This window comes from Geospiza fortis, unplaced genomic scaffold (assembly GCF_000277835.1).
Source record: "Geospiza fortis unplaced genomic scaffold, GeoFor_1.0 scaffold13, whole genome shotgun sequence".
Classification (NCBI taxonomy): domain Eukaryota; kingdom Metazoa; phylum Chordata; class Aves; order Passeriformes; family Thraupidae; genus Geospiza; species Geospiza fortis.
In genome coordinates, this window is record NW_005054384.1 from 1,402,616 (window position 1) to 1,414,021 (window position 11,406).

Consider the following 11,406-nt stretch of genomic DNA (forward strand, 5'->3'; position numbering starts at 1 on the left):
GAAAGAGTGGAAATAGAGTGTGGTCTTTTCTGTGGAGTCCTAGAAGTCTGCAGAATGATACATAAGACCTGTCCAAACTATAGAAGTACTTCTTATAGTACAGGCTCCCAAACTCCTCCCAGTCTGCACTGAACACTATGTGAATTTCCAGCACCGTGGTACTGAGCTAAATCTCAGGGGCCTCTTTCATACTAGATCCCAAATAGCAATTAATGAAGAAACCAGTCATACTGAGTATGTTTAAAATAGAGGCAGTTTGCTTTCATGAGAGAGGCTTGGTTATTTCGCATGCTGGGTCAGAAACTGCAAACAAAATTTGCCAAGAAATTACCAAAGTAATGCTGAGAATACACAGAGGTGGGTGGTGAGAACTAGACTGGTTTAATTACACTGAATACTAACAAAAGAGTATTCTTGCATGAGGTGTTATTATTTGAGATTACCATGGGAGACTGAAGATTAGTATATGGATGTTTGATTGTCCAGGACACAGTTTACTGTAATATCTTGAGACCTGTAATGTTCCACATAGCTAAAGGTCAAGTTTTCTTTAATTGGCGATAAATTTTTTGAAATTTTTTGCCAAGACATATTGTGGATCACTATTAAATTATTTCATGCTGGAAATCAGCCTGGAGGAGAACTAACTCCAGTGCACATAACCAAAGGAATCCAGTTGGGTTAAGCAGCAGAGCATCACAGATTTTGCCACTGAGGTTGGCTAATGAGGTGTTTGTTTTGGCACTCATCCTCCCATGTCCAGCATTTTGTAGAGTGTGGGGTTTGGTGGGGATTTTTTGTTTGTGTGTTTTCTCTGCCACCCATGGGTCTAATACTGCATTCTTCTGTGGTGACTCTTCAATAATTTCCAATTTATTCTGCAGTGAAAGAAGAAAGAGCTGACTCTGATCTTCTTACACTTTCCTGCTTTGAATGACACTTTTGAAGTTCTCACTTGTGAAGCTCCTCTGGGTCACTTGCTGGGTAGGTCAGGCAGAGATCATGGCTAACAGCTCTAACTGGCTTCCACTGCTCTGGGGAGTGGGAATTTTGTTTCCCAGGGCAGGCACAGGGATGAGCTGCTGACAAAAGCAGCTCTCTAGAGCAGGGTTGTGCAAATCTTTGATAGACTATATTATAGTCAGACTGAGGCTTGGATGGAAAATAAAGCCACATGAAGAGGGGAAAGGAAGTAAAGACAAGCTCCTTTTGTGCTTGTGGTCCTGTGGGTCAAAATGAAATTAAGCCCTATTGGAAAAGCAGTGAAAGACAGGATTGCCAAATATGTTTTTAATGAAAATAAGTGTTACTTCTGTGCTTTATTTTGCTGTCAGTAATAAGTGTCAGTGGCAGAGCCATAAAGGGCCAGAAGGATCCCAGAGGGCCGACAGGGGCTGGCTCAGACACTGCCAGCCTGGGAGCCATCCCTCAGGCTGGATCTCAGCAGCCCTGGCCCTGAGGAGAAATCATGGAAAGGAGCTCTGGCAATGCCCAAGTCACAATTCCCTGGGTGACTTGGGACTCTCAGGCTCCCCTTTCCTTCACCCCAGTTCCCATTCTGTCCCAGCGGCCTGCCTTGCAGGAGAGCTGTGCTGTGGCCACTGCTCCCACAGCCCTTGGGAAAGCCACAGTGCTGCTCAGGCACTGGAGAAATTCCCTCCCTGGGAGAATACATCCTGCCCACTTGCATCCTTCCACCCTGAAAACTTCTCAAGCCACTTACCCAAACAGGTCCCCTGTGGTAGCACAGCACTGCCACTGCCTCTGCTCTGGCTTTTCTGCAGCTCCTCTGCTGCTGACCCCAGAGGCAGCAGAACACCCTGGGAATGTCGGCAGCTCTGTGTGCTTTCAAACCCAGGCTGGATGTTTTCAACATATTCCCTCATTTTCCTGCAAGCAGACTACTGTCTAACATTTCTGGAAAGGCAGCTGGAGGCCCCAGCCAATTTCTATGACATTTTAAAGCTGCACATATGTTTAATATATCTACTACTTCCTTCCCCAGGGCTTCATGCTTCTCTTGCCATTCATCTTTTCATGCTGGATGCAGAGAATATGAGTTATCTACAGCATCACTGCCATAACATATGGCACTTCCCAACACCTACATGGCAAATCCATCAGGAGCTGAAACAGCTGCAGACTGACTCCAGCAGCGTGAATGCTCTACCTGGTGGGAAACAGCCATAAAAAAAGAACTTTTCCCATTCAGAATTATGAAAAGGCTATAGAAACAGAGGCACCTCCCTCAGCTGTTTGCCTGTCTCCAGGAAAAGGTAGGAGTCAATGAAAACAGGAGGGGCTGGTTTGATCAGAGGTGAAGGGAAGGAAACGGGGGCTCAAACAGCAGGTCAGGATGAGATCTGTGGGGTGGGAGTGCCAAAACTCTGGGGTGCCAGTGGGGAGCTCCAGCAGCACCACTCAAACTGCCTGTGGAGAGGGAAGGGAAGCTGAGGGGTGTCCCTGCCCAAAGCTGGGATTGCCTCTGCAGCAGGGGGTGTATAAAAGGCTGCCAGAAATACTGAGCAAACACAGACTTGGAGAGAAAGCAGCAAATGGATGAGGGTGCCACAGTTCCCTTGCCACCTTAGGGGAATTCTTTGTCTCTCCTGCTCACCAGGGCCCTGCCAGGAGTGTGGTGAGAGGGTACAAACACCTCCAGTCACCAGCAGATAATCACAGCCCTGTAACCGGGGCTCAGCTAGAGCCCAAAGCATTTCATTGATCCTCCTGCTTTAGGGCAGTGTTAGTTTTTCATACACCTAAAATATTTATTTTTGGGTGCTGTAAATGTAAAAGGCTCAAGGGTGGCACAAAGGTAAATGCAAAAAGAGAGTTTCTTTGAGAAATATAGACATAATTTGTTTCTCCTGCTCTGCCACAAAGCCAAAATAGGTAAATTTACCTAGTTCTGGCCAAGGCTAGCTATGTACAGATATAGACTGCTTTCCTTTTTAACCTATGCAAAGCTGGCTTCAGGCAATGACTGCCTGGAGCAGTCAACATCCTCCAAATCCACAGCAAGGAGTGGTTTCCAGGACCAGTTCCAGTGGGAGCCACTTCAGAGTGACTGTTCTTTGCTGCATCACACCACTGCTGCCAGGATTAGCTCACCTGGATCTCATGCCCTGAATATTTAATGATGCTCAATGCACTGACAGTGTGGGCAAAGAAGGAGCTGGGGATGAGAAACAGAGATGGGAGGAAGCCCAGAGTGAGGAGGATGAGAAAGGAACTGTAAATACAAAGTCTTCCTGTAAAGAACAAAGCCATTTCACCATGTGCAGTCTTTAGGGAATATGCACAGTTCTAGGGAATTGGAAGGGGGAGGGTGACAGCTGAGAAGAAGCAAGGCAAGAAAAAATATATGCAAGGAAAAAGGATGTTAGATACCAGGGAGGTAGCAACAAGTTTGTGGAAGATTAAAAATCTTGCTGTTTCTGAAAGTTTCTGCATTCTGTGCCCTGCTGGGGAGCAGCAGACTGACCCAAGCAGTGAAAACCTTTACCAAAACCAGACAAACCATTCCTGGAACTCCAGCAGGAAGCTTTGCAGTTGCCTTTGGCAAAGCTGCAGGAGACAAGGGGGCAGGGCAGCTATCTTATCAAGGCAAGAGCTGCAGGGGGTGGCCAGGCACAGGACGAGGGAAAAATTTGTGCTGCACGCATTAATCTTGAATCCTTGCATTCCTTCCTCAGTAATCAAACAGCAGGCTATATTTAGCCCAACCTAAACAACAAAAAAAAAGAAGAACAGCAGGACTAGTCTTAGCTCCAACAGCTGCCACCAGCTGCTCAGAGGGTGTACAGGTAGAGCTGGTGTCAGATGTGGTTAAATGAGATGGAACAGGGGAGGCAGCTATGCCTGAATGAACAACGTTGGCACTTGGTTAGAGAAATTGTGCGTTTTGTGATTTCATGGTTAGCCAGAAGGAGGATCAAATGTCGAGCAGAGCATGAATGGTTTCTACTACAGCAAGGGCAAGGCTATAGTGAACCATGGATAGGGAAACAAGCAGAGGAAAGGGAGGAGGTAACAGGCACAAGCAGAGCAAATGTTTGCATCTCTAGCCCAGGCTCCTGGTGTTCTTCTCTTTAGTTCTAGCATGACAAGATCAACAAATGCAGTTTTGAGAAAGGCTGTTGGCTAAAGAGATTGTATCTGTGTGCTAAAGCCACAATGCAACTTATTTCACCAATGCATGAACCTGGGGCTCACCCTCTGAATGGGCATCAACATCATCCACTGAACAGGAGCTTGAGATTATTTCAGTGCAGCTGTTTGCTTGCAATATTACTTGCTCTAAGGGGACAGATTTGTATTCTTGTTGGGGAAGAAATAATCTTAAAGTTAGTGGCCTAATTACTGTTATGACTTATACACATACAGGCACAGTCCCTTCAGAGGAGCTGGAGCTGGTTGAAAAGTGTAAAACCAGACAATGTAAAAATTTGGACTGTTTTATGAGTACTTTACCAGCAAAATAGTACAAAATAGCAATTTTTTTTTAAATTTTGCAAAATACCAAAAATTAATATAGTGGGCGTTAAACACGATCACTCAATAATCACTTAAGCATCTGGTTGTCATTGCCATTCCTAAGAACAAAGGGGAAAAAAAGAAAAAAAAGACAACTGACCTACTACGGTAGTGTAAGTAAAAAAAAAAACAAAACAAAACAAAACAAAAAAAAAAAAAAAAAAAAAAAAAACCCAAACAAAACCCACAACAGAAAATCCAGCCTCTTTCCACCCACATTTCTGGATTTCAGAGGCACCTTATTACAGTGATCCATACATCAGTTGGTGCAGCTTGGACTTTGAAGATCTTGTGGCAGCTTTCCCTGCCTTACTAGCAGAGCTGTGAGCTTGATAACTAATCACTCCTTAATAACTCCTGTTTCCTCTGCAAAAGTCCCTGAAATGCAACTGGTGGGGGAAAATATATGAGCAGGGATTTGTGAAGTAGAAAAATCACTTTGGGCTTCTTTCCCAGTAACCCACAGGGTTTTTTGAATGGGGGATGGGGTGACAATGAATGAATTTCTATTTCCCACATGCCCAGACCTTGCAATTGGGAAGTGATCCCTGGTAGTGTGTTTCAGGCATATCCCCAAATAATGAAAACAAAACACAGATTTGTTGAAGGACTCTCTGGTTTGGCTGCTTACTTGAATTTTTCTGCAGGAACTTTCAAAACCAGGTATTTTTCTCCCAGCTATGTTCTCCCCCATCCTGGCTTAGACATGGGAAAATACCATAAGCCAACAGATACAAAAATATATATCTGCTCAGGACTTTGTCAACTGTGACTCTAAAATAACTGGATTTGATAAGATCTTCATTTCTGTGATGGCACAGGCTCTTTGTGAAGTGACACTCACACAAACCACTTTTCTGGTCACCCTTTTGCTCAAATGGAAGCATCCAAGCTGTTGCTGGATCAAAAGGTGAGAACAGCCCTGTGCCCCACATACCTGATTGCACAGGCACTGATTTGCTTGGGAGCTGATACATTTACTGGGGGAAATCCTCTGTATCATTTACTGGGGGAAATCCTCAGTATCTTCCCCATTGCTGAAGCCACACACATTTCCATGTCCCATTCCTCAGCCCATCCAGACAGATGAGAACTGCATCTGCCAGGGGCTGGGCAAACCAGCCCTGCTACCCCAGAAACTTGGGAGTGTTCAGCCTGGCACACACAGAGCAAAAAGGCATCTTGGACAGCACATGCTGCAGCTGGACATTGTCTCTTTTTTGGCCAAAATAGAAAGGCTCCTAAGCAGAGGTATTTTGAGCATTCATAGTTCACTGAGTTATGATTTGGAAGAGCATCAGCCAGGCAGTGTTATCCAGTACATGCCCTGTTTTTCTCCTCCTGCTTCATACATTTTCACTCCTCTTTAGATTTCTGGGCAAATACTGTGTCTTGTGATGACATGGAAGAGCAAGGCCTTCAAGTCTTTATTAATTGCTACCACTCTAGTTTTAAAAGGAGCTATTGAGGAAATCCTCAGTTTTGTTACCATAGGAATGAAGCTGTAGGATTCAGTGAAAGAACAATTTAAACAGCAGTGTTTAAGTCATTCACTTCAACCTTAATTCTCTGCTCCATCCAAGCTCCTCTTGGCTGTAAAGAAAAAGACTTTAAAAGCTCTTTCCCCTCCTCAGTGCTGCTTGACTCCAGCCCAAATTAGGAGGTACAGACCTGTTATCTATAGCAGGTCTCAGCAATGTCCCTTCCCACCCACAGAGCACTTCCTCCTCTTGCCAAATGAAGCAGCTGCAAACTGCTCCTTGGCTAAGGCAGAGCTCCTCATCTGGCTTCTTTCAGCTGTTTTAAAGCAATGTTTATGCAGCTTTTATACAGTAAGAGCAGGGTGAATGGAGGAGCACCTAGTGCACTGTATGAGAGCCGGTTGTACCTGGTGAGTTTGGCCATTACTCAGTGTAACTCTGGTCTGGGGGAACTCCTGTGTGCCTCCTTCTGAGCTGGTTTGCTTTTCTTTTTCTATCTGAAAGGTTTAGGTCTGCATTAAGTAAAAAGGCAAAACAGGACAGGTGAGTTGAGTAGCCAGGTGAGTTGATTAGCCATTCTGCTGGCCTTCCCCAGCAGACAGGAGGAGACAAGGCAAGGAAGGAGAGCAGTGAAAAGCTGACACTCACATTAGCTATTGTCCCGTTTGTTTTTTAAACCTTTGAACTGTGGGAACTTGATAAGCAGCAAGAAAGCGGAAAGAAATAAACGTTTTGTTTTCCCTGGATTTAACTATTTTGATAAATCTCTTTTGAGGTATCTCAAAATTTGAGCTATTTCTTTTGATAGAGATGCTATCACTATTCAGTGTATATTTGGAGATATCTCTTTTGATAGAAATGCTATCACTATTCAGTGAGTACATTTTGAGATATTTATTTTGATGGAGATGCTATCACTATTCAGATTTGTGAGCAGCGTTCTGGTTTCCCACCACACATTTGGGAGAGTCTTGGGAGGGACTGCTTTGTACAACAGGGAGTCTTTCACCCTTAGAACAGATGCCTGCCATTAACAGTGAGACTGGGATGTTCCTCAGCTCTCAGTAATGGTAACAGGTCCAACAACTTCTGTAGTGCCTGAGGGACAGCTCTGGCTCTCCACACACTGTCCTGGAGCACAGAACTTCTTTCTCCACAGCTGCTGGGACTCCCTGACCCAAGCTCTGGTCAGGCAGTGGGAGAGGAGCCTCTCCAGGACATTGCAGAGCATGTCTGGAACTCCACAGACCATGTCAGGTGCTTCAGCCACTTACAGATTAAGAACCTAATGCCTGGCTCTTCCTCAGCAATGGGGATAAGCCAGGAAAGCAAGCCAGTGACCATATTTTGGCATGACTTTCTGGCAATTGCAGTGGCCCTATTTATCACCCAAAGTCTCCTTTTCATTGCATGTGTGCTCCAGCATTCTGCCTTGTGCTCTTGCTTCTGGAATCTGGCTTATCTTCCAGCTGTCTGGCCAAGTCTGCTCCAGCAAGCTCTGACCACAGGGTCCTGTCCCCACAGCACATGAAAAACTGGTCACAGGGACAGGGCATGGTGTGGTAACACCAGAAAACACACAATTGACACTGTTCCAGCAGGGTACTGCCCACCAGACCCAGCTGTCTGCAGGCTGCTTTGTGCCCAGCTCTGTTCCTAGCAAAGGTGTAACAAACAGCACTTGCACAGCCCCCACTGTTGTTGCTGTTGGCTACAGGCAAATAGGTATTTTCAGACACCACCCCCCTCACACACACACACACACACTTATTTCTCTGCAGTTGGCCAAGCTGTTGAAACTGGATCCTTTTATGGGAATGTACAAGAGGGGTTTTCATAAGCAAGCTGGAGATTCTGGAAGGCACAGTTCAGGCTCTGTTCAGGTAGCTGACAGTGCTCTGTGGCCCTTCCACCCCAGTAAATTCACCCGGTTGTGCTGCCCACTTATTTGTGCCTTCATTTCCACACAGACTGGCAAATATGGTCACAGTCAAAAGGGGGGACCTCATTCATATTTTATGTAATATTTCCTTGCATCTCAAAGGGAAAAAAAGGAGAGAGGAGGAAGACTTTGAAGGACTAGGATGTTTTTATTGGCTTTCCATTTCTTCTGTCTCCCACCCATTTCCAGGACTACAGGAAAACATTTTTACTATTTTCACTATCCTAGTATATATTGAAATCTACAAAAAGAATACAATAGGTAAAAAAGGCTTTTGTTGATCCTATGCTGGTGTAGCATTTTAATGGAGCACTTCAAAGGTAGTTTTGTATTTTTTAAATATAAGCTCTCAAACAATTAAGAATATCAGGGAGGGGGGATTCTTTTAGTGTTTGTTTTACTGCAAATATTTCAATGTTCTCTTGCATTATTTTGAATCCAGCAAAAACGCTGGAAAACCACAGAAACCATCAACTGAATGTAAGATAAACCAAAAGGGGAACCACTGAAGTTGCAAAACTTAGGTAGGACAGTGAAATATGAATACAAAAGAGGGATGGGGTAAGAGCAGCAGGGAAGAAGGAAGAGTTCAAACTTATCCCAGTATATTATCAGCATTCCCTGGGGCATTCTATTCAAAAAGGTGGAATTTAATCTGCATTGCCTTTGAATAAGCAGTATAATCTCTAAGAACTTCTGCCTCACATATGCCTTTTGTCCTGATAGCTGACAGAACTACTTCACTGATAGTGTTCTGCTAAAATACCTTCAGGGTAAATGTGCTTTTATAAACAACCCATTCCCAAGTTACTGAAACTGTAATGCTTTTATAGGACAGAACCTTGGCATGTGTAACATAAAAGTCGCTTTGGGGAACTGGAGCTGGCTGATGGCAGCTGAGTCTGGCTTAATGCTCTTACCAGGACATCCTATCTCCTGCCTTCTCTTGTGCAGATTTTTTTTCCTAAAAGAAACAGTATCTTACAGTTCCCAAAGTGCCACAGGAGCATGATTAGGCTCAGTCTCCTCATTTCCTCATCCCTGTGGTGCAAGGACTTGTTAGAGTGGTCGTGGAGCTGTCAAGTTAATGCAACACCCCTGAAGTATCTGAGAGAGATTGCAAGCCTCACACTGCTCCTCATCTCGCCAGAGGAAAGGCTGTCTGCACAAATGGATTTTTAACATTTATGCCTCCCCCTTGTGTCTCTACCACATGAAATCGACAGACTATGTTTATTTCTCAAAAGATCTCTACAAATGCAAACTTTACACATGGTGCTGCCTTAGATTGCTGGTAAACATGTAAATCCAGGAGAGCATGGAGAACAAAACTTCTTTGAGTTGCTGAGTCTAAAATCTCCTGTGGAAATCAGCCAGAATTACAACTGTGACAAAACCCATCTAATATTGAACAGAGGATAGGGAGCATAATACCCCATGCCTTCATTGAACACAAGCTAAGAAGAGACAAATTGAATATCACTAATTCTGTTCCACTGGAGAAGAATAATGTATCTACTTACTCCATGAGAAGTGGGTTTGATTTGGGAAGTTTGTTTTGGTGTTGTTGAGCTTTTCCTTAAAAAGTGATAAAAATACATCTATTTGGTAGAACCTGGAGAAAATAGCTCCAAAGAAGGGAGAGTTCCTGGCCTAATCCCAACCTCCCTGACAAGAAGGTCAGAGATGTCCTTTTTTTATGAAGAGTTTATCAGCACAGAGGGAGCAAAAAGTTACCCAAAGACAAGCAGAAGAAAAAACCAGGAGTCAAACATACCTGACTTGCCCACGCCAGCCCGACCGAAGATCGCCAGCTTCACTTCTGCACTCTTGGCCATGCTGGAAGGAAGGCAGTGGTGGCAAACTCCCTCAATTACCAAAAGTGAAGCAGAAGAACTGTTCCCAGCTCCTGCCTTCAGCTTCACCGTGTCATTGTGACGTCAATGCAGAGCCTGGGGAAGAACAGCACAAGGATGGAACTGCAAGGAGCCAGGCTCTCCCCTTCCCCTGCCCACCCCCTCCTTTTTCTTCTCCTTTTTAAATAATCATGATAATTGGTGCTGTGTTCCTGCTTTAAGCATTGCAGTAACATCACTGACACATTTGGCACTCTTTGTGCAGAACCTACCTTCAGCTTTCTGGCTATTGCTTTGCTTCACACTGGCACTGTAAGACTGCAAAAGGTACTTAACAACCCCAAGCACCTGCCTTGCAAGGCTCCTAATTATTTATTTCTTCCTTTCACTTTCAGCTGAAATTGCATGTATTTACTGTATTTGAATCATATGCAGGGAATAATTTTTTGTAGAATATATTTAATAGCTGTGAGCTCTCAGTAGCAGTGCCTGCAGACAGCTACTCTTTCCTTGAGCCCTCCAGCTCCAAAAAGGTTTCAATTACTCAGCAGCAGTTGCCTTAAAACCTTCTAAGCACTTGTACCTTGCTCACTGCCCTAAACAAATCCATACCCAGAAAGTTCTCCAGCGCTCCTTTTTAAGCTGCCTCAGCTCATACATAAACATTGAGCAAAGCACGGGGTCAGCAGAAGGATGCCAGAGTTTCTGGTACTGCACTTTGAGCTGGAGAATTGTCTGTGCTCACAGTTTTGCTGCATGACCTTGATTCTGCTAACCTGGACAGTGAAATCTATCACCATACCTGTCATTGCAGCATACTTTAAGATCTTCAGTGACAATATGGCAATCGTGATGATGGTGATCCTCAGCCCTGACTAAACCCTCAAATACTCGCTCTCCCCTTAAAGCAAGGTAGAACTTTACGTGTGACTGCAACCAGTGACGGGTTTGCTGCTGTGCTGAAGCACCCACTTGAGCCATGAATTCTAACAGTGGCGTAGGATGTCGGCACTCCTCACTTACAGCAAAATGCATTTCTAACGTGTTCTTTGACAAAAAAAGAGGCAGAAGACTTTTTCCTATACGGAAACGCTTGTAAAAAGAAAAAGTAAAGACAGCTAACATCAAGAACGGTCCTGATTAATCTCTGATGTCTAAATGCTCCTGATTCCTTTCGCTTGAGAGTATCAGACCACTCTCAGTGTCCACGGACAGCACGAACTGTTTCAGGACGCGTCTGGATGGGATACTCAGGGACTGGGACACCGGCTCTGCCTCCCATGGAAGCTCCCGGCCGCTCACAGCTCTGCTTCCCATTTCCCTGCAGCCAGCTATGATTGCTCACCGGCAGCTCCGTCCCTCCGGCCGGGCTTTGCTCCGGGCAGGTGCGCGGGGCGGCTCCGCGGCTGCGGCCCCGCACTCCGCATCCTCCCTTGTGCCCGCACCCGCGGAGAAGCCAAGCCCCGCTCCTCCTCCCCCCTTGTGCCCGCACCCGCGGACAATGCGCGCTCCTCATCCTCCCTTGTGCCCCGCCCGGCTCTCACCTCTCTGCTCGCAGCCCGGCCCGGCTCGGCCCCGGGCGCTCCCG

At 45.3% G+C, this 11,406-nt stretch overlaps 1 protein-coding gene across 2 annotated transcripts in view; it reads right to left on the minus strand.

The window, feature by feature from the left end:
* Positions 1-11,400, minus strand: part of RERG (RAS like estrogen regulated growth inhibitor) — a 93,995-nt gene extending 82,595 nt beyond the window's left edge. Inside the window, exons 1-2 of one of the 2 annotated variants that reach the window (XM_005425298.2) lie at positions 11,363-11,400; positions 9,740-9,914 (exon numbers count right to left, since the gene is read on the minus strand). In XM_005425298.2, the coding sequence (XP_005425355.1) occupies positions 9,740-9,800 (61 nt within the window). In that variant the 5' untranslated portion in view covers positions 9,801-9,914; positions 11,363-11,400. Of the gene's footprint in view, positions 1-9,739; positions 9,915-10,090; positions 10,536-11,362 lie in introns of those variants that run through there. The other variant, XM_031060518.1, reaches the window with a different exon arrangement.
* Positions 11,401-11,406: the final 6 nt, after the last annotated feature.